The sequence below is a fragment of the Eumetopias jubatus genome, unplaced genomic scaffold (genome assembly GCF_037043125.1).
Source record: "Eumetopias jubatus isolate StellerSeaLion01/CBP00866 unplaced genomic scaffold, mEumJub1_p1.0 scaffold_13, whole genome shotgun sequence".
Taxonomy (NCBI): domain Eukaryota; kingdom Metazoa; phylum Chordata; class Mammalia; order Carnivora; family Otariidae; genus Eumetopias; species Eumetopias jubatus.
Genome location: NW_028274819.1, coordinates 29,350,855 through 29,373,167, shown reverse-complemented (window position 1 = coordinate 29,373,167; position 22,313 = coordinate 29,350,855). Strand labels below are relative to the sequence as shown.

At 36.9% G+C, this 22,313-nt stretch overlaps 1 protein-coding gene and 1 pseudogene across 1 annotated transcript in view; both read right to left on the bottom strand.

Annotated features, from left to right (window-relative positions):
* DCDC1 (doublecortin domain containing 1) overlaps positions 1-22,313 on the bottom strand; it is a 431,249-nt gene that overhangs the window by 381,858 nt on the left and 27,078 nt on the right. Inside the window, exon 5 of the mRNA XM_028087718.2 lies at positions 16,328-16,533. Within this exon, the coding sequence (XP_027943519.2) occupies positions 16,328-16,533 (206 nt within the window). The remainder of the gene's footprint in view (positions 1-16,327; positions 16,534-22,313) is intronic.
* On the bottom strand, positions 7,507-13,622 carry LOC114196900 (chromobox protein homolog 1 pseudogene; annotated as a pseudogene).

The window sequence follows — 22,313 nt, the reverse complement described above, 5'->3', positions numbered from 1 at the left end:
ACTTTCAAACATTGTGACTAATATGCTTTATCTAGTTGCTGTATCAAGTGATTTGTGTTCCATTTAAAAGGCAAATATCTAATTGACTAATTTAATTTGACAAATTGGCCTTTACTGGATTACATCAGAGGTTCTCAGCCTTTATTCTACCCCTACACATGACCAATAATGTTCTCATGAGCCACATAGTCCCACAGGCATTTACAGGATTGTGTGTGTTTCTTGCAGCTAGCTGCAATCCTGTTTTGGGCAATTTTTCAGAAACTATATATTGCTGCTCTTTTTCTCAAAATCAGGAAGGCATATCTGTTTATGACTAAGAATGAAGTTACAGGAATAATCTTGGACCCTCTAATTTATGAGGGAAATAGTCACAATATCAATGCTTTACCCAAATAACAACGTTCTTGCTATGTATTTCACAAGTACTATAAACTCTATCATATGGAGCCAATCCATGACCTCCAATCTGCCTATTTAGAGGGTATCAGTGCAGGAGTTCAATTCCTGACCAACTCCATGTGTTCTCACAAGTCAGACACAATACTCCCTTGGAATATCTAAGTCGGAATAGCCCCATGGCTGGGACTGGTCCTTGCCACCCAATAATATAAGGTAATAACGCTGGTGACTCTAAATGTTACTCTTCCTGCCTTCCTTCCCACTCTTTTGGGTCAATCTCTTTAGTGATTACTACACATAAGTTCACCTAGGACTCCTATCCATGGGCAGAAACCTTTACTAAAAATGCTTGTAAAGCAATATTCAAAATATAAGAGAGAAGTTATCAGAAGAAATTGGAGTTTTGTCTGTGACTTTAGACAGAAAGGGGAGTGGAACATACTGACATTGGCATGGGATCCACCCTTGTGTTTTTAAAAATACTTTATTGACACAGTTTGTCTCTGACTAGGAAAATTCTCCTATTGGTCACTTAGGTCCATGTGACTTTGTCTCCAAGGATTATCCTTTTGCTACCACCACCACCCTCTTTGACAGAAATATTAACAGGAGACGATTCACTACACATTCTTTCTTAGCCAGTCATCTCTCAACACTTAAGAATCTACATTTGGTTCCACAGAGCCTCCTCCTTGGTTACCCATATTCTTGATCTTTCCATTCTTTATGTTTAGTTCTCAACTTCTTAATATTACAAATCTATTATTTAAAAGTTCACTGAAGCCCTTTGGTACAAATTATATTCTCTAATTACTAGTGAAGGTTCAAATATCTAAATACCCTCCTCCAAAGTTATAATTTACCAATTAAACTAAGTAAAATGTGAGCTATTTAAAGATGGTCCCATTTATTTCAGCTAAAACTTCAATGATTTTAAAAATTATTTCAAATACTGCTGCCTTTGTATTTAAAAAAAATCAGTCAAGTAAAATTATACAGCTTTCTAACTCTAAGATCCCTCTTTTCATTGTGCCAAAATATCACTAAAAGTGTTTGTGCAAGCCAAATTTTAAGAGTAATATGAGTTTAAAAACTGCCATTAGAAAATCAGATACTAGAAATTTATAATGCATCAGCAACACTGTCATTCTATCATACTTTCAGGATGAAAGATCCTTGCCGTGTTTAAGCAATGCCAACTTTCAGGAATCATTTTCTCAGAGTACATTATCAGTGGTATGAATTAGTAGCAATATAAATTTCTGTCAAAAGCCCTGAAATGAAGCCTCCACTTGTAAGGTCATTCTTATAATTCACAATGGAAAATATTTAACAGTGTCATCTTGCTGTAATATTAAGGTTAATTAAAACACCATTTCCACTCATCTATACCTGTTAAGCTTGTTAAAATATTATTTTTTACAAATTCACATTTTGTTAATTTCTTACAGCATAGGTTGTAGAGAACCCTTCTGATCTGAAATTTAAAACCATCATGCTGTAAAACCAGACTCTTTGACTAGCAGCTGGGAAGAGATTTTCTACAAATTCTTTTTAGTTTAATTTGTTTACCCGTGGGCATATCTGGTGCAAAGTTTACAGTTTCTGGAGTGGCTACCATGGAGGTGGTGTGGTTACACAGTCTAGAGCCTCTGGGTTTGGCTTGCCACTACCCCAGTCCAGGTGAGAGAGCTCAACATCACCCCTGGCCAAGTGAGCCAAATCAACAAGTCATTAGATCCAACAAGGCCCTTCTCCTCAAAGTATGTTTTTATCATATGTTTTATATGTTAACATCCAGAAGTATAAGCCCTGATTTACACTTCCCCATAAACTGTTTTCAAAAGATCTGTGGCAAGGGTCAGCAACCTACACACCATGGGCTAATTCTGGCCACAACCTGTTTCTGTATGGCCTATGGGCTAAGAATAATTTGTACAATTTTAAATGTTAAAAAAAAAATGAAAAGAATAGTGTTTTGTCATGTTAAAATTAATATTTCAGTGCCCATAAATAAAATTTTCTTGGAAAACAGCTATACTCTTCATTTGTATATTTTCTGCAGCTGCTTTCACACTACAGCAAGAGGGTCTTTGCATTATGCAATCTACAAATGCTTCCCCTAAGCAACAAAATGGACTGGGCCCTCAAGCTCTTTTAAAGGAAAACAGGCTTTCCCCTGAATTCACTAATTTCCTCAGGACTCTCTCAAATGCTGGGATTTTATTCTCTCATACTACAATCTCAAAGTGTTCGGAGAGGATGGGAAGGTGGGAAGGGGTGTTACAATGTTATTTCAAGATTTCTCTCCAACTCTCTTACTGAACAAACAAAACAACCTGACATTCAACTACACCATCTTCCTTCACTCTAGTCATTCTTCTTCATTCATGGATAACTTCTTTTTTTTTTTTTTTAAGTTTTTTTATTTATTTTTTGACAGAAAGAGAGACAGCAAGAGAGGGAACACAAGCAGGGGGAGTGGGAGAGGGAGAAGCAGGCTTCCTGCGGAGCAGGGAGCCCGAAGTGTGGCTCGATCCCAGGATCCTGGGATCATGACCTGAGCCGAAGGCAGATGCTTAAAGACTGAGCCACCCAGGCGCCCCTCATGGATAACTTCTGCTACAAAAATCCTAGCCCTGGCTGATGCTTACTATCCATGTGTTATGCACACACCAAGAATCTTGGTGCTCCTGAAGAAATCACACAAATGACCACATCAGCATTAGTATTATTCATAGTCACCAAACTCCATGGTCCCTCAATACTGCCCAGTCATTTCTATTTCATTTGTTTGGTCAAATAGCTCCTCTACTTACCATAATGAATATTTCAAACCACCTCTGCTCTCTGCCTGGCCTTCCCTCCTTTACTTCCCTATTTATTTTTGGCAGACTACAAGCCTACCTCTTTCTATACCTATTCTCTCCTTTTCCCACTAGTTGGAAGAGTCTATGCTCCTATCTAAGACCAATATTGCACCTATGCTTTCAATTATGTTTGCTCTCAACTTTTAAAGTAGTATATATTAGGGGCGCCTGGGTGGCTCAGTCGTTAAGCCTGAGGCTTCGGCTCAGGTCATGATCCCAGGGTCCTAGGATCAAGGCCCACATCGGGCTCCTCGCTCAGCGGGGAGCCTGCTTCTCCCTCTCCCTCTGCCTGCTGCTTCCCCTGCTTCTACATTCTCTCTCTCTGTCAAAAATAAATAAAATCTTTAAAAAAATAAAGTAAAGTAGTATATATTATCCATCATTTCTTCTCTTTCATATATATTCAGCTATTCCTTCTCAATGAGATTTTTCCTACTGGCACTTAAACATGATTAAGCCTATCCTATCTTAGAAATTGAATTAAATTAAATTAAAAAAAAGAATGTATAATTCTAGAAAAGGAAATTTCCAAATAAAACTGTTTTTGCTACCAGAGCACTAACCTTATACTGACCTCAGGAAATAAAATAAGAAAATCTCTTCACATTTGTAGCAATTCTCTTAGTGGCCTACACAATATTCATTTTTTGCCTCATCCTTGTCCTGATTTTGTTTAGAGGTTCACTTTTACCGCTTTGGACTCAAGGTAGACTACAGTTACCTTGACTGATCTAGGTCAATCATGATGGTCCCATGCCTCTTGTCAGTTTGGGAGTAGGCACATAATCTAGTTCTGAGATAAGATATGAGAAAGGGCTTCTGGGAAAGGCTTCATCATTCACAGGGAAGAGACGGTCCTTTTCTGCCACTGGCCAGAACTGTCCCTGGCTGTGCAGCAGCCATCCTGTTACCAACATATGACAGAGCATAAAATCCAGAAAATTAAAAATAACATAACTGGGGGGCACCTGGTTGGCTCAGTTGGGGGAGCATGTGGCTCTTGATCTTAGAGTCATGAGTTCAAGTCCCTTGTTGGGTGTAGAGATTACTGAAATAAATAAAACTTGTTAAAAATGTAACTGGAATCCTATCATGCTGTGCTTAAAACTGTCCCACTCCTAGATTTCTTGCTTCCTTTTTGCTCAAGTCTGTCTAAATCAGGATTTTCTGTTATCTGCAGCTATCATCCTGACTCCATAGAAAAAAATGTTTTTTGGCCCAGGTTCCTCAAATGAGGAACACTGTTTCAACTAACTCAATGAGTATTTGTACAGCAAATAGATTACAACAGTATTCACTATATAAACCTCCTAAGAAGCAAATCATTTAATTAAGAACCCAGAGAAGAATTTTAAAAGAAAGTTAGGAAGCTGAAAACTGTGAAAATTGGGCGCCTGGGTGGCTCAGTTGGTTAAGCGACTGCCTTCTGCTCAGGTCATGATCCTGGAGTCCCAGGACGGAGTCCCGCATCGGGCTCCCTGCTCGGCGGGGAGTCGGCTTCTCCTTCTGACCCTCCCCCATCTCATGTGCTTTCTCTCTCTCTCATTCTCTCTCTCTCAAATAAATAAAATCTTTAAAAAAAAAAGAAAACTGTGAAAATTAATGGATAATTATGAAATTAGTTCATTGGATTACTAAAAATACTTCACCTTTGGCAATTAATTGTATTTGTTCAGTAGAAGAGAATACAACTTATCATGAATATTTTGAGAAGGGGACTCTGTTTTTACAGATTTTTTTGGCTAACTGAAAGACTGTCAAATACATTGTGAATTTTCAAAGAATTAAAATGTAATAAAACGTACTAAGCATAACTCTCTGCTAAGACCAATATTTTACAATGACTTATAATAAAAATTATGATCATATTTTCAACCTGAAGATACCAGGAGATTGGGATGAATTTGTAACCATCTTATTAAATTAAGTTAAAGGTACTTTTCTGAATAAATCCTGGAAATAAATTTACTGGCCAGTTATGTGTCTTTTTCTCATAAAAGTGGGTGACAGAATGCCTGCCAAATCTAGTTATTTGCTCTTACTAATAATGAACATCACTATGATTTGTAAAAGCAATTATTTCTGGTGAATTTGAAATGTAGGTGTTCTGGCATTTTATTATTTAAAATGTGAATGAGAAGTAGATAACCAAAGGAGATTGTCCAAGTAATCTATTAATACATACTCTTTAGATATTCTAGTCTTAATTGATCTCTTCTTAAAATAATTAAATAGCCCAGATTACTTTGAAATGTTTATAATGCTAATTATACTGTTATTTGCTTTTTAAAATTATTATTTTGATGTACAATTTACATGAAATAAGCTGTACCTATTTTAAGTGTATAGTTTAACACAGGTAGAAAAAATATGTATCTGGGGCGCCTGGGTGGCTCAGTCAGTTAGGTGTCTGCCTTCGGCTCAGGTCATGATCCCAGGGTCCTGGGATCGAGTCTCACATTGGGCTCCCTGCTCCGCGGGGAGCCCTGCTTCTCCCTCTGCCTCTCCCCCTACTTGTGCTCTCTCACTCTTTCTATCACTCTCTGTCAAATAAGTAAATAAAATCTTTAAAAGAAAAAAAAAGAAGAAAAAATGTATCTGTGTAACCACCACCACAATCAAGATATAGAATATTTCCTTTACTCTCCAAAATTCCTCATGCTCTTTCCCAATCACTATTCAGTAAACTTGACCCCAGGAAACCACTGATCCCTTTCACTAGAAAAGTTTTGTTTGTTCTAAAATTTCACATAAATGGAATCAAATAGCAAATATTATTTTGTATCTGGCTTCTTTCATTTACCACAATATTTGTTCCTTTTTGTTGCCAAAGAGTATTCCTTGGCATGGATATAGCACAATTTTTTATCCACTCATTTGTTTTTGGTTTTTCTAAGTATTATAATTCTATAGTTTTATTAAGTCAAAAACTAACAATGTGGTATTAAGTTTACATTTAAACAAAATTTTCACAGAAACCTAACACATGCCTAAAAAGATTTTACAACGCAGTTCTAGATGCAGACCTAAATGATGCCAAGAACTGATGGATCTCATGATTCAAGACAGCATTTGGGTATTAGTTAATTCTTAGGATTAAAAAAAAATTTGTTTTGTTTTATGTTTTAAAGTGAACCACTGGCCCAGTATGAAAGTTTAATCTTCTGAGACCAGGGCTTTTGAAATCATTCCACTCTTGAAGTGATTTAGCAAACTTGTGCTGTCAGTGACTGAACCCTGCCACCAATGATTTCAGAGTTCAAAGTTCAAATAACAGGCTTCAGGAATTTTCTACCCTAAGAGCAGGGACCCTTGCCTTTCCCTACTCTCCCATCTTCTATACCACCTTCTTCCCCTCCCCAAATACCTCAGCCAGTGGCTTGGATGGGCAAGCTGATGTTTAATACTTCATTAATTGGAAAAGAAAGGGTCTTCTTATCAATTCCAATAATAGGCACCTCTAAGACAGAACTACCTGTCTATGTATATGCTCCAATAAGATTTTCCCTCTTCAACCAGTTTCCATCCCCAAAATGGCAACTTTGGTAATTTATTAACTGGCTTAGTTCTTTGTTGGGAACAGCACTAAGCTCAGGCAGGGAATACCTGGGCTTCTAAGCTTCAGGCATTCACAGCTTTTAAACAGTTTCTCACAGTCTTCATTTGGGTTGCCAAGGACTTTTTTTGAAAAGATATAATATTCTGGACACACCACTAGTTTATTCTTTCCATTGCTTCACCATTTCCCCCAACAGGCCCCAAATTTTAACAAAAATGATCCTACCCATCTCTTTTCCTTTCCACCCCCCATCCCTCCCACTCCCAAATAATACACCAGTAATAGCCAAAAACTACACACATGCTATGCTGTAAAAATGCAGAGTTAACACTATTGAGAAGAAGGCTGTGGTTCATGCAGATGCACTTTAAAAATCTACAGTATCTTTTGCTCTCCCACACACCCATTCTGTAAATTGTCTTTCATGGAAGGCCCTTTGCCTTTCTCAGCAAAATACAGAATGGGCCATCTTGCAACACTTCTCCTTCCCCTTTATTGGGATAGGTGTGTGCAAACTATACAGCATGGAAAGGCTTTAAAACACTTTGGCTGCCATAGGGCACAGAAATGATACTGACTCTTCAAAGGACATCTTCTTAAGCCATCTCTATGGTGTCAAGACAAGTGACTCCTTCTCTCCCCACTCGAAACTCACAGTCAGATGTGACAGGAGAGTTAATTCTTGTCATCAGCCTCCAAGGGGTAAGAATGCTATGTCAGCCTTTTCTCATAGAAAGATATGACCACTTGTAGGCACTTGACATTGACTTCCATGGCAGGGACTAAGTCAGCTTCATCAGAGTTTTTCCATTTCATCAGGAATATGAATTCTCCGCTGGATTCTGTAGCTCCAATAATCCTTTTTGGCTCCAAATCCCAAGCAAAGACTCCTGGCTTTTCTGACTCTTCTTTCCTCTGCTTTGGTTTGCTCTCCACTCCCTTATCTAAAGAACCAGACTCAGCTTTGTGCTTGCCTCCCTGATTTATTTGTTTCATATGCTGTTTTCTGTGACTGTAGAAACTCAGCAATGAGATCAGGGCAATTCAGGTTCTCTTCTGACTCCCACATGTTATCTTCATCTGAAAACCCCTTCTACTGTAGGAGGTACTCCACTTTGCCCTTTTCCACTTGACAGTCAAGAACTTTATCCATCACATATTCCTCTTTCTCCTCATCTATCACCCCCTCACTTACTTCTTGTTTTGTGTCATTCCCATAGTGCCCACCAGCCTTCTGGTCTAAAGGGTGATGCTGCTCAGAGCAGCACCTAAGAGCCAGAGAGGAATTCAAACGGAGGGGCACCTGGGTGCCTCAGTCGGTTAAGTGTCTGCCTTCAGCTCAGGTCATGATCTGGGATCCTGGGATAGAGCCCTGCATTGGGCTCCCTGCTCAGCAGGGAGTCTGCTTCTCCTTCTGCCCTCCCCCTTGCTTATGCACTCTCTCTCTCTCTCATAAATAAATAACATCTTTTAAAAAAAAGAATAATTTGCCCCAATATGTGTGGGTCTATTTCTGAACTCTGTATTTCCTTCCATTGCTCTTTTTGTGTATCCTTATGTCAATACCATTATATCTTGATTACTTTGTAATAAATGCTAAATTCAGTAGTGCAAGTCCTCCAAATTTGGCTATTCTAATTCCTTTGCATTTCCTGGGCTTTCATTGAGCTTCCTGGATCTGTGGGTTGACATTTTTCAGGAACTCAAAAAAATTTTGGCCATCACTTCTTCAACTATATTCTTCCTCTCCCTAATCTTTCTAGGGCTCCAATTGTGTATCTATGAGACTGCTTGATATTAACCCACAAATTACTGACACTCTGTCCTTTTTTCAGGCTTTTCCTTTTTCTTCTCTATACTTCCATTTGGATAGTTTTTATTGCCCTATCTCGAAGTTCATTGATCTCTTGTTCCCTAACGTCTAATCTGCTATTAAACCCACCTGGTGGATTTTTTTTTTTTTCCTTTTAAGATATTGTATTTTTCAGGTCTAGAACTTCCATTGGTTCTATTTTTAGTTTCCATTTCTCTTCATATAATATTCATGTTTTTCTTTAGTTCCTTGACATATTTATAATAGCTTTCAAAATGTCTTTTACTGGGGCGCCTGGGTGGCTCAGTCAGTTAAGTGTCTGCCTTCAGCTCAGGTCATGATCTCAGAGTCCTAGGATGGAGCCCCACATCAGGCTCCCTGCTTAGCTGGGAGTCTGCTTCTCCCATTCCCTCTGCCCCTCCCCTCTGCTTGTGCATGTTCTCCCTCTCAAATAAATAAATAAAATCTTAAAAAAATATATGTCTTTTACTATTAAGTCTATTTGGAGGGTCTGCTTCTATTGAATTGACTTTTCTCCTGGATAATGATTACCTTTTTTGGGATCTTTGTGAATTTCCCATATGTTTAACAAAATCTCTCTCCTCTGACACGTCAAAACACAAATGTATACCTACACTGGGCATACTTCCATAGTTATTTCCTTTTCACATCTCCATTAGTTGTTTTTTCCCTGGTAGTTAGTTGCTTATGCCAAGCCTTATGGAGTTCACCCTGTGCATGAACAACTTAATATTTAGCCAAGGATACAAGGGGACCCCCAAGCAAATTTTGGGAACTCTTATCTAAGTAGTTCCTTAATTTATGACATTTCATGGAAAATTCCAGACATTTCTAGCTCCTACTACTTTGATGTCTTTCTCCTCAACTTGTAGAGACTACTGTGTTTTCTTGGATTTTCTCTCCTCATACCACAGTCCAAGAAATGCCTCCAGGTATAAAGATGGGGTACACAGTAGGACTCCCTTCAACTTTTCTTCTCTCAAGCTTGACTACTCATTATGTAATGTCTAAAAATCATTGTTTCATATATTTTGTCCAATTCCAGCTGTTTAAAATGGGATGGCTAGTGTCATACTAGTTATTCTGTTATGACTGTAAACAGATATTGCACATTTTTTCATGGTTATGTTAACTCATTTTTAAGTGAGGACACATAGGAATTAAAATGTCATAAAAAGTATATTTGTGGCACTTTCCCATAATGAAAAAAATTTGAAGTAGAAAAACGGGTTCCAGCCCTAGCTATTCCAGTGGATCAACTTTGGGTAGGGCAGCTATAACTTCTCTAAGTCTCAGTTTTCCGAGTTGCTTAATTAGATGATTTCATAAAATCTGCGATCTTAAGATTAAGGATTATCTGTCCTTAAGTATCATTTGTAAAGTAAATAAATCTGCAGACTGAAAATTCTCATTTGCTTTTATTTCAGCTGAGGAAATTCACATTCCTGCCCCTCACATGTAGGATTTTATTCAAGAAAATAAATTCTGATTACCAAATAATTACTATAAGATTCTAAAATAATCCAATTGTAAAACCCTGAAATTGACAATAAATAGAAGACAATTGGCTATCTACAGCCTCTTGAAAATAAATTCCGGTATCAAATTCCATATTTTAAAAAAATCTGCTTTCATATTTTAAAATCTGATATTAATCTCTGGTCTGAACACTAGACTAATTTTTAAAACAATAATAGTATCAATGGGTTTTTCCCTCATCTGTCATAAAAAGCTCTTTAAAGAACTTCTAACATACTAATTATGCATGTCCTCCCCTGTCGGAATCCATGGTGAGCATCCTTAATCAAATTTTGTTACTCCGGGTGCTCCCTTTTGAATCTCTTAAAATGTTCTCTAAATTCCTTTACCCACACTATTAGAAAAAATCTCTGCTGTTATAGTTACTGATCTGTGTGTGAACATTCCATAATAATGCTATTATGCTGTATTTTTTTCAATTGAATTGTATGTTTTAAACTTGAACATTTTCTTGAAGGCTTTTTGTGTTTAGGCTTACTGAGTTATTTTCCCAATTAACAAATGTGAGCATCATAAAAGTCTGGATTTTCCTTTGACTTAAGGGTATCCATGATTTATTTATACCTTGACAGAAATATATAAGATATTCTCTCAATCCTTATGTGGTTTTTTTAGTAGTAACAGGGAAAAGTCACTATAATGAAATATGTTTACATACAAATATTAAGGGAATGTTTATTTCTTCTAAGTCAGAGTTGCCACATGGACTACTCCCTGCTAACTTGTAGAATTTTTCCTCTTCCTGATTTCTTAACTTCCTGCATTAGTTCTAATCTAACAACTAGTGTTCTAATTTCCCATAACCTGTTTTCTATGTCATACAACTTATTTTCTTTCTCATAAACCACATCAGAAGTATAGGAAAACAAACAAGGAATCTATGAAGATTTCCATTAATCAGTAAATGAAGTTTTAGAATAACCAGAACAGGAGTTCTCAAACTTAGTGGGGCTAGGAATCATCTGGACACATTTGTTGAAGTTCAGATTCCCAGGCCCCACACTCAGGAGATTCTTAATTCAGTAGGCTTGGGGTGGGGGCCAACAGTTTGAATTTTTAACACATAGTCCAGATGATTTTGATGCAGGTGTTCGGTGGACTATACTTTGAGAAACACTGAAGGCCCTTTGTCTGCAATAAGTATCTTATGTCTCCAGATGACAGGAAAAATTATTCTATTCTCACTCAAGCAGATTGAAACTATGTTTTCCAAATCAGATGTGCAAACCTCAACACACTGCGCAAAACAAGCCACTAGGATAGAAAGAAGATATTAGAATTATCTTTTCACCTAAAAAAAATCAGCTTTATCAACGTTAAATAAGAGATTGATAGTTGGCATTTTGAAAAAGAGAGAGAACAAATCAGAAAGGAGACTCCAGTAACAAAAATTCTGGGAGCCAGAGGAAAAATATTTAAGTAGTAAATGATTTAGCAGACCAGAAACTTCAAAACCGAGTCTAGCAGAAGTAAATTTGCTTTGTATTGCAAAACCCCAGAAAGGCACTCACAAATTTGAGCCAACAGATACCTCTAAAAAGTAGGCTGAAAATAAGTTGACTATTTTTATAAAAAGCAGTTAAGCGCCTCAAACCCTCCCTGAACACCAAGCATTCAGGTAACTACACTTCTGCCATCAGAAGAGAAGACAGGAGATTTGGTGTCTGGAGAAGCTAAACCGCAGGAACTCTGAAATCAGAGGCACCAGGCGGAGCTGAGAAAGAAAGCAGTTTACTGAAAAGAGAAGAATTAAATGAAAATCTACATACTCAAAATGTAACTCTTAGTCCCCTTCTCCACTTGGCTATGAGATTGCATTGGCAGATTCTAGCTGGAGAAACTGATCAGCCCCAAAGTAAAGACAAACACTGACAACTTCCCCCACCCTAAAGAAAAAGCCTAGTCAAAACACTCTCCATTGCAACCCATGCCTCAATAAGACGTCCCTATATTCAAGAGCTTTTCAACTGGTGTTGAGCTCTTCACTTTTAAATATTGATGGAAGATTAACCCATCTTTAAGAAAACTGAAATATGAAAGACAGAAAACAAAAACAGCAAACAAAACAAATACTTAGAAAACAGAGATAGTGCAGGAAGCAGAAGCAATAATATTCATCGGGTTAGAAGGTAAAGATAAGGAAATCACTCAGATAAGAAATTCAGAAGTTCAAGTCAGAAGATCCAACGTATAAAAATAGGAGTTCCATAAAATCAGAACAGAAGAAGAAAAGAAAAAAGATGTTGTCAAAGAAATAATTCAACAAAATTTCTCAAAAGAGAAGGGTGAGACTTCAGACTGAAAAGACATGGTGAGTGATTATCTAGCACATCTTGGAAAAACTCTTGAACCCTGGGAACAAAGAGATAATTCTAAATGGTTTTGGAGGGGAAAAATTAAAAGTAGGTCACCTACAAAGGATGCGGAATCAGCATGGTATCAGACTTCTCAACAGCAACACTGGAAACAAGAAGCAATGAGCAATACCTTTAATATTTGGAGGGAAGAATGATTTCCCAAGATCTCAAAAAATTTATCTCCCATTTTTTTTTTCTTAGAAAGCAACGGGAATATGTGTCGAATATACTAAATGAAGACAGAGGAAGATTAGAGAAGTAGGAGAGAGGGATCCAACAGAGGAGAGAGGGAAAGATAATCCCCAGGCTGACAGTGAAGGGATATCCCAGGATAGAGGTTATAGAGAACAACCAATTCAGACTGGACCAAAGGCACAGGGCACTTTTTCATTGTTTCATTCATTCATTATCTTTTTCATTGTTTTCTTCACCACTGCAATCTCATGCCATTTATGATAGTACATAGAAAACCAAGCAAAAAAAAAAAAAAAAACAAATAAGATATAACTATTAAGTGCTGAGGGAAAAAAAAGTATTTCTCATAAAGGAGATGATATCCTAGATAATAAAATAATCGATACAGTTAATGCCACTTCTTTGGCAAAGAATCTGAGAGAATTGATGGAAAGTAAAACTGATCCACCACCACAATGCTAGCCTTAAAAATTTATTTATCTGGAGCAGATATTTTTTCATTTTCCATTAACTTTGTATCTTGTGCCCAGAAATTTTTCTTAATACCTTTTTCTACCTCTGAGTACATATATTTAGCCTATACCTCACAGTAGCAGTGCTGTGTGATTATTAAACCATACCAAGTAATTCTAAAACCCTCTGATTCAAGTTTCAAAGAGATGGGCCATAACTGGGATTTCCCAAGTTTAGAAGAAATATATCACTTTGGCCCTCATTTCAAACTTCTTAATTATTTAACCTTTTAAAATAAGTAAATGGATTTCCTTCTGATTTGCACTTGAGATTAAAATATAGACATTTTCCCATGGCTCCATTCTGAGCTCAGAGAAGACTTTTATGCCTTAACTAACTTACTTTACTACCATCTTCAATAATTTTCTCTTTATTCCACTGCAATAGCCTTCACCATATTAGAGTCTTTTACATCCTATTCCAGTTTTTTATTACTTCATAATAACCTAAAAATAGCTCCTAATTTCTGACCTTCCTAATATTTTATCATAAAAGAGAAAATAATTTGTATTTTTCCTATGACCATGCCAGTTTTTTAATTCCTTTTACTGACTTGGTAGTTAATCTATAAATATGGCATTATCTTGTGATTATCAACAAAACTTTCAAAAATTTAAATTTTATTTACAAAATAATTAGCTAGCCTTACTTTTTCCCTTCAGAAACTTCTATTGATACTCAGGGCCAGGATTCTGTTGCTTCCTATCCTTTACCTTGTTCATATAAATGGTATTTATTTATTAAGTATTTTTTATTTGAAGTATAGTTGACATACAATGTTATATAGTTTCAGGTGTACAACACAGTGATTTGATGGTTCTATACATTATGCAGTGCTCACCAAGGTAAGTATGGTTTCCATCTGTCATCACACAAAGTTACAATATTATTATTGACTATATTCCCTATTCTATATTAAAAGCGATATTTCATCAAATATTTACAAACATGCTTATTACTGAATCATGTCCTGAATTTTATAAATTGTGAAAATTCTTTAAATTTTACAAATTATAAGGAAAAAAATAAGCTAAAGAATTGCTTGATCATCCAGTTTTAAATAAATTGCTCTTTGGAGTCAAAAAGAAAAATACCAGTGACATTTTTACTTATACTCAACCTTTCATCTAAGAACATGTAATATTTGTGACTATTACCCCCATTTTACCACCAAGGCATAGAATTACAAAGATTGAACTGAAGTGAACTCAAGAGGTTATCTAATCTAGCTTCTATCTCCAAAAATGACTGCATTTTAACAATCCAAGAGATATGTCCATCTTCTCTACTTTTCAAAATCTCCAGGGAAGATGTTACAACTTGCCTTAGCAATTTACTCTGGTGTATAATATCCCTTGTTTTACTCATAATCCAAATCTGAAGATAAGAAGGAAATCTGAAGATAAGAAGGAAATAAAACTTGGTTTCCTAGATTCCAGGTAAACACCCAGTTGTGGTTATAAAATAACCACAAAAATAAGAAGATGAAGAAATAAATATTTCAATAAGAACAATTTCCAGTATCTAGTCAACTATTCACCTGTTTCAAGCAACAGTCATTTTAAAAATACTCTGGCATAAAAAAATGATTGATACCTGTCTTGATTTCATAATAAGTCTCTCCCTTTAGTAAAAGAAATAATTTCTATTAGATGTATATTTATAAGTCCTAAAGATAAGAATAGCATATATTTATTGGGAACTTTCTTGGTGCTGGCTCTCCATGCATAATATCATATTGAATTTTCATATCATTTCTGTTAGGTAGGCACTATTGTTATTCCCATTTTTAGATGACAAAATGGAGGCTGGGAGAAGGTAAAGTGTCCAAAGTCTCATAGATTCAATAACAAAGCCCGGATTAAAACCTAGACAGTTTGGTTATGTTTCACTGTCTCTCTAATATGTATTTAATAAATTTTAGTTGTTATTATTAGGCTGCTTTAAGATTGGTTGAAAAGCCCTTATCCTTAAAAAAAAAGTTGTTCCTTCAAACTCCCATTAGTTCCTCCATATTTCTGTCAGACCAAAGATGATCTGGGAAATATATGCACCTCCTAAAAAACATGCATTTATATGACAAAATTTGTTTCTTAAAGTTTGCTTGATTGTTACATGATTTTTCTTAGACCCGTCTAGATTTGCTTTTAAAAATGCATATGGATACTTTTAAAACAAATCTTAGTTATTTTGGACTTAAATAAGCAGGGGTTATTCCAGGTCTTACTATTTTTATTCCAGAAGCAGGGGTCTTCCAGGTCTTACTATTTTTATTATTATTATTTTTTAAGATTTTATTTATTTGAGAGAGAGAGAGAGAGAGAAAGTACGTAAGTGGCAGGGAGGGCCAGAGAGAGAGGGGGAAGCAGGCTCTCCACTGAGCAGGGGCTGGATCCCCTGCTCCATCCCTGGATCCCCTGAGATCATGACCTGAGCCCAGGGCAGATGCTTAACTAAACCACCCAGGCACAACTAGGTCTTATTATTTTAAAATGAAAAGAACCAGGGGCGCCTGGGTGGTTCAGTCGTTAAGCATCTGCCTTCGGCTCAGGTCATGATCCCAGGGTCCTGGGTTTGAGCCCAGCATCGGGCTCCCTGCTCAGCAGGAAGCCTGCTTCTCCCTCTCCCACTCCCCCTGCTGTGTTCCCTCTCTCACTGTGTCTTTCTCTGTCAAGTGAATAAAATCTTTAAAAAAATAAAAATAAAATGAAAAGAATCAGATTTTAGATTTGAAGCTAGATTAGATTGGTTTCAATCTAAAAATTTTATAAAATATTATAACCAACTAGAATGTTCTCTAAGTGTAAGCACAACTTTTAACTAGGTAAATGGCCAACTATATGTTAGCCAAAGAAATCTTGTTGCTTTACTAAGGTAATTTATGTTGTTAGTACACTATGCATGCTTCTAAACAGCTGAAGTTTTGCATTCTTTATAATACCTTCTTAATATTTCAGTTTATTTGTTGACACTGATATTTAAAAGAAAAAAAACAACACATTTCAAAACCTATGAAAACTTTGAAATTTAATTTATACTTTAATATTTCATACATTACCTTTTCCATTGTTTCCTTTCCCACTGTAATCTCATGCCCATCTTGCCCCATGCCATTCTTAAAGAACAGAATTCGGACTGAGGTCTTCTCAGTAAGTTCCTTCATTCTAACAGAAAGAACAGGCTTGGTTTTCTGTCTTTTAACATCAGTAGGAAGCATCAGTCCATTCATTGTCCAAGTTACTTTCTTCATTAACAACAGATGGTCTAGAAGAGAATTTTTTTTTAAAGTCAAGTCAATATTTGGCTTCAAAACTAGAAATGGACACATCATATTTCCCCTCCCCCCCTTACCTATATCATAATCACTGGCCAGTCTCCATTTAGATGCTGGTTTTCTGAAATGCTACCACGAGCTTCCCACTTACCGTGACATAAGCTGTAGCAAGCTGTCTGCTCTGATAGCCTGCATAAATCATCATTTCTGAAGGGAACAGATGTTCAGGGTATGAAAGAGTAATACCACAATTTAGTCCTAATTAAAATTCACCTTAGCATGCCTCTATCACTGATCAGATGCACGGGGCTAAAAGGGTCCATTGAAAGGGTCCAAGGTCCTTTGCTCACTATAAAACAATATGGGTCCTGAAATTTTGCGTTCTTTTGGGTTGGGAAAATGCTTTTTTTCCTCCTTAATATGATTTATTATCCATGTTGTTTTAAAGATGATGACCTCCAAATAGTAACCTTATACATAATTCTTCTCCTGTGACTAGAATGAAAGTGCCTTCTAGGACATCTTTGGTAAGAGATTCGTAACATTTCACTAAAACTGAAAACCAGCTCTGTATGAACAGTTTACTTTGACCTATACATTTTCAAAGATGTGTGCAGGAATTTAAGTTTCAAAACTCCCACTCATATTAATGGGAGTGAAACTAAATTACTATGTATGACTTTGAAAATGTAAGGGTAAGAAACGGAAGTGAAGTATGTTGCATAGTAAGGTTGCTATCAGCATTCCTCTCTTTTCAAAGGTTTCACTTCATAAATAAATAATTTACACCTGGGTTATTTTTTTTATTTGTGCATTCAATCTATTTTAGATTATATTTTCTTTTCACATAAATTACAAAATGTGATTTTACAATTACAATGATCCCTCCCTCACCTGCTCTATATTTGTCCTAATGAGAGAAATAAAATTTTATTTGCATACAATTGAAAATACCTGCATTTGTATGCCAAAATTTCTAAATAACCCTTCTCTATTAGCACTTACTTTGAAAGATGCATGGCCTCTTTAACCTAGAAATGGTACTTTACATAAAATCTGCAAGTATCGATATGAAACACAAGCAAATAGTTCTGGGAACTTTGAGTCCCAGAATGGTTACATTAAATGTTAAAAAAACAAAAACACTGTCTTTCTCTCTTGTGTACATACACACATCACACATATACATGCACACATACATATACAATAGGTAGCAATATGAGCAAAACTTGCAGAATAAACTAAAACTAGATCATAGATATGAGTAAGTCTTTAAGAAGAGAAAAAATATTTTTACAGAAATTCCTGTATTTTGTCATTTTGTAATCTAAAATTCTAGGGATTAGAATTAGAAAAATGAGCTAGACATTAATGAGTTCATACATGCCCAAAATAATAGAAAACAGGCACTCAAATAAATACACGTACATGCATGTTCATAGCAGCACTATTCACAATAGCCAAGAGGTGTAAGCCAAATACCCACCAATGGATGAATGGATAAACAAAATATAGTACATACATACAATGGAATATTATTCAGCAAGGAGAGAATGAAGTACTGATACTGATACATGCTACAATGTGGATGAACCTCAAACCGTTATGCTAAGTGAAAGAAGCCAGACATAAAAGGCAACATACTGTGTAATTCCACTAATATGAAATATTCAGAACAGGTAAATCCATAGAAACAAAATTCAGGCTAATGGTTGCAGGGGTGGGAAGAGGGTGGAATGGGGAAAAATTTAATAAGTTTTATTTTGGAATGATGGAAATGTTTTGAAACTAGATATAAGTAATAGTTGCACAACACTGTGAATATACTGAAAGCCACTGAATTGTTCACTTAGAAATGATTAATTTTATGTTATGTGAATTTACCATAATAAATAAATAAAGAAAGGGGGGGAGAAAGTGGGGAGGTGGTTGGAAAGACTAATAGTATCTATCTGAAAATTAAAAAAAAATCTCTCACTGGGAAAAAAATAAATTTATATATTTGATAGTTTATCTACAATCTGGACACACACATACACAGATGTTTTGCATAGTGAAAAAAGTATAAACCTTCAAACTAGGTTTGAATAACAGCTCTGTTATTTAGTGACCCTAGATGAGTGATAATTCTCCAATTTCTTTCCTATAAAGTATCCAGTGGGCACCACTTCACTACCTGATGAAGATTAAATATTTTATATGTCAAAGTACCTAACGCATTGAAGGTACTCCATAAATATTAGCTTCTTCCCCCACATCCCAGAAATTCTATGCTTATTATGAAGCATTAGAGTATATTAATTGTTATATCAGTCAGGGTCCAACCAGAGAAACAGAATCCACTACTCAGAGTATTTGAGCAGAGGGGACTGACTACAGGGAATTGGTTATGTAAGTAATGGAAAAGATGGAGAAGCAATCAAAGGACGGTGAGGCAACCCAGAAACTGGCAACAGCAAGAAACCACTCCCACATTGGGGTGCCTGGCTGGCTCAGTCGGTAGAGCATTAGACTCTTGAACTCAGGGTTGTGAGTTTGATCCCCATGTTGGGTGTAGAGATTACTTAAAATTAAAATCTTAAATAAAAAAAGAAACTGCTCCCACCAAGGCCACAGGGAGGAGGCGTTACAGGTGCCCAGATTTAGAGAATCTTACCAATAAAGGGTTTTCCCCTTTGCTGACTGAGACCAGGGTCAGGATTAGGGTGAGACAAGTGAAGGGTCAACAATGCAAAACTGAAAGGAGCACACTCAGTTGTGCAAGTGCAGTAACCAGTAAGAAACCCTCAGTAAGCGCCTCCTTAAATTTTGTCCCGTAGGTTCATCACTCATCTTACATGAGTCTCAGCCTGCTTTCTCTCTTCTCTATGCAGACTCCTAAAATTCAACTAAAATAATGCTATTAGCTGGACACTGTTTTATATGATTTATAGATAATAACTTATGAAGTCCTCTCCACAAGCTTATGAGGTAGAAAATACCATTATCTTCATTTACAGGTGAAGAAACTGAGGCACAGAGAAGTTAAATAACTTGAGTAAGATCTTGCAGCTGGCAAGTGGTTGCACCAGGATATGAATTTAGTTCTAGAAACTGTACTCCTTTTTTAAAAAAAAAAGATTTTACTTATTTATTTGACAGAGAGAAACACAGCAAGAGAGGGAACACAAGCAGGAGGAGTAGGGGAGGGAGAAGCAGGCGTCCCGCAGAGCAAGGAGCCCGATGCGGGGCTCAATTCCAGGACCCTGGGCTCATGACCCAAGCCAAAGGCAGACGCTTAACAACTGAACCACCCAGGTGCCCCAAAACTGTACTCCTTAAAAAAAAAAAGATTTTATTTACTCAAGTAATCTCTATACCCAATGTGGGGCCCAAACACACAACCTGGAGATTAAGAGTTGCATGTTCCACTGACTGAGCCAGCCAGGCACCCCTACACTATTTGACTCTTCCATATGTTTTATGCTGTTATCTCAAACAAAATTTCACTTCTTTCCACACAAATTGGACATACTCTTCACATTTCTTATTTTTATCAGTGTTTCTACTTCTTTCACAGTAGTCCATTATCTCAGGGAGATCTTGAACCCTTGCCTCCTAATCATTTCTTTCCATTCACTTTTTGGGTGTCCATTCATCAATGCACCCAGAGTGATAGTTATGAACAGGACAGAGTAACTTGTGCAGACTACAGCCTATTGGAGAAAGACAGTGGACATTCTCTCTGAAGAGGTGACATGTGAGTAGAGAGGCTTGCACAATGAGAAGTCAGTCATGAAAATCTGGGGGGAAAGAGCATTCCAGGCAGAATAAAAATCAAGCACAAAGTCTCTGAGATGAGAATTAGTTTGGCATGTTTGAGAAAGAACAAGTTTAGATAGAACAAGAATGTAAAAGCCACAGAGGCAGAAAGAGGCCAGATTGTACAGACCAGGATAAAGGGTTTGGATCTTACTCTGGATGTAAAGGGAAGCTACTGGAAGGTTCTCAGCAGGGCACTGTATGAAGAACAACTATAATAGGGAGATGACACTGGTAGTCTCCCCCACCAAATTCCTTTTATCAGGCTAGTGCACCCAAACTCCAGGGGCTGTGAGTATTGGTCTCTTAACACCTCACAACTGCATCCTTCTCCTGAGAACTGCCCTCAGCTGAAAGGAACCAGCCACCTAGCCAGGAAATGCCTATGAGGTGATGGTCTCTTCCTACCTAGGGGTCCCAGCCCACAGCCAATGACTGACTGACTGGGGGACATAATGGCCAGTCTCCTGGCCTTCAGGAGGGGCAACTCTGTGGTATGCTCCCCACTCCAAATTGAGGCTAGACTTCAGCTGAACACAGGGCATGGTTGAACCTCTCCTTCTATTCTGTTGCTTCCCTCACTAAGTCCCTTGTAGAAAAATCCCCATCTCAGGCTCTGCTTCTAGGGAAACTGATCTGAGACAGAGTCAAAGTAAAGCAACTTAACTCTTCCCTATCTTTCTTTGCAGTAACTCCTTTTTTTCTCTTTTTTTGTAAAAGCATTATTCCTTTCCATTTCCAGCCAAAACCACTTGTCCGTTTCCCTCTCAGTCTCCTATCATCTAAAAGAGCTTCCTAATTGTATTTTATTTTCCTCCATCATATCTGACATCCTATACTCCAATTATAGCTGAATTTTCCTAAAACATCAATTTTATCATTGCCTAAAGAGAAAGTTCTTGGAACTAACTTTTGAAGTTTCCATTAGTCAATCACCCAGTCTGTCAGGTAGTCAGCAAATACTTATTGAATCCATCCTATGTGTCAGACCCTGTGCAAGGAATGTGAAAAAGACCCATTCCCTCAAATTTATGTTTAACAGAAGAGTTTACTGACAATCTGACACCATCCAAACTTACATGTCTTTATCTTATCCTAGTTTAAAACACTTTTTTACCTATGCTAATCTGTTCATTATCCTTTGAGTGTACCAAGGGCGTTTTTAAGTGCATTCTTCACATACTCAGACTCAAGTCCTCCTCAAGATCCAGTTTAAGATCTTCCTTTAGTGCTCCAGCTACAAGGATCTGTCACCTCTCTGAATCCTTAGAGCACATGTGGTCTATACCACTTACCCATATATTCATTCATTCAGTAATGTTTGAGAACATACCACATTTCAGGTCCTATATTACATATTAAGGAAAGAGCATAAGTGATCTGGAATTATGTAAACATTTATAAACATAGATCCTATTTCTGCGTCCATACTTAACCTCATAGAAGGTAGGAATCAAGTCTATATTTATTATTACTTTGCTCCAGGGTATATATAAGTTTACTGCACATAGTATAATTCCTAGATGTTAATTCTTCCTGGGCATTTAAATGTTCAATTGATAAAATTTAATTTTATGTCACTTTATATAACATACCAGTTATATAAAATAAATTTATTGCCTGTGTATAGATATACCTACCATTTTTATTCTCTACATCCCCCCAGTATGAACTTAAATATGACTGATCTATCACCTTGACCCTTATCATTCCAGCATGGAGAACCTGAAGATGCTCAGCAAAGACCTGACTAGGTTTTAGTCCTGGTGAGGAAGAGGATTATGCAAGGCTGGAAATGGGTAGAAAGAGAAGTAATCAAATGGTAAGGGGACAGCTGGGTAAGTGGGGCAGGGAACGAGGCCCAGTATTGAAACAAAAAACTTAATGCCATCTAAACCCACTTTGTTGGGCTGCCTGTGTGGCTCAGTAGGTCATGATCCCAGGGTCCAGGGTAGAGCCCCACATCGGG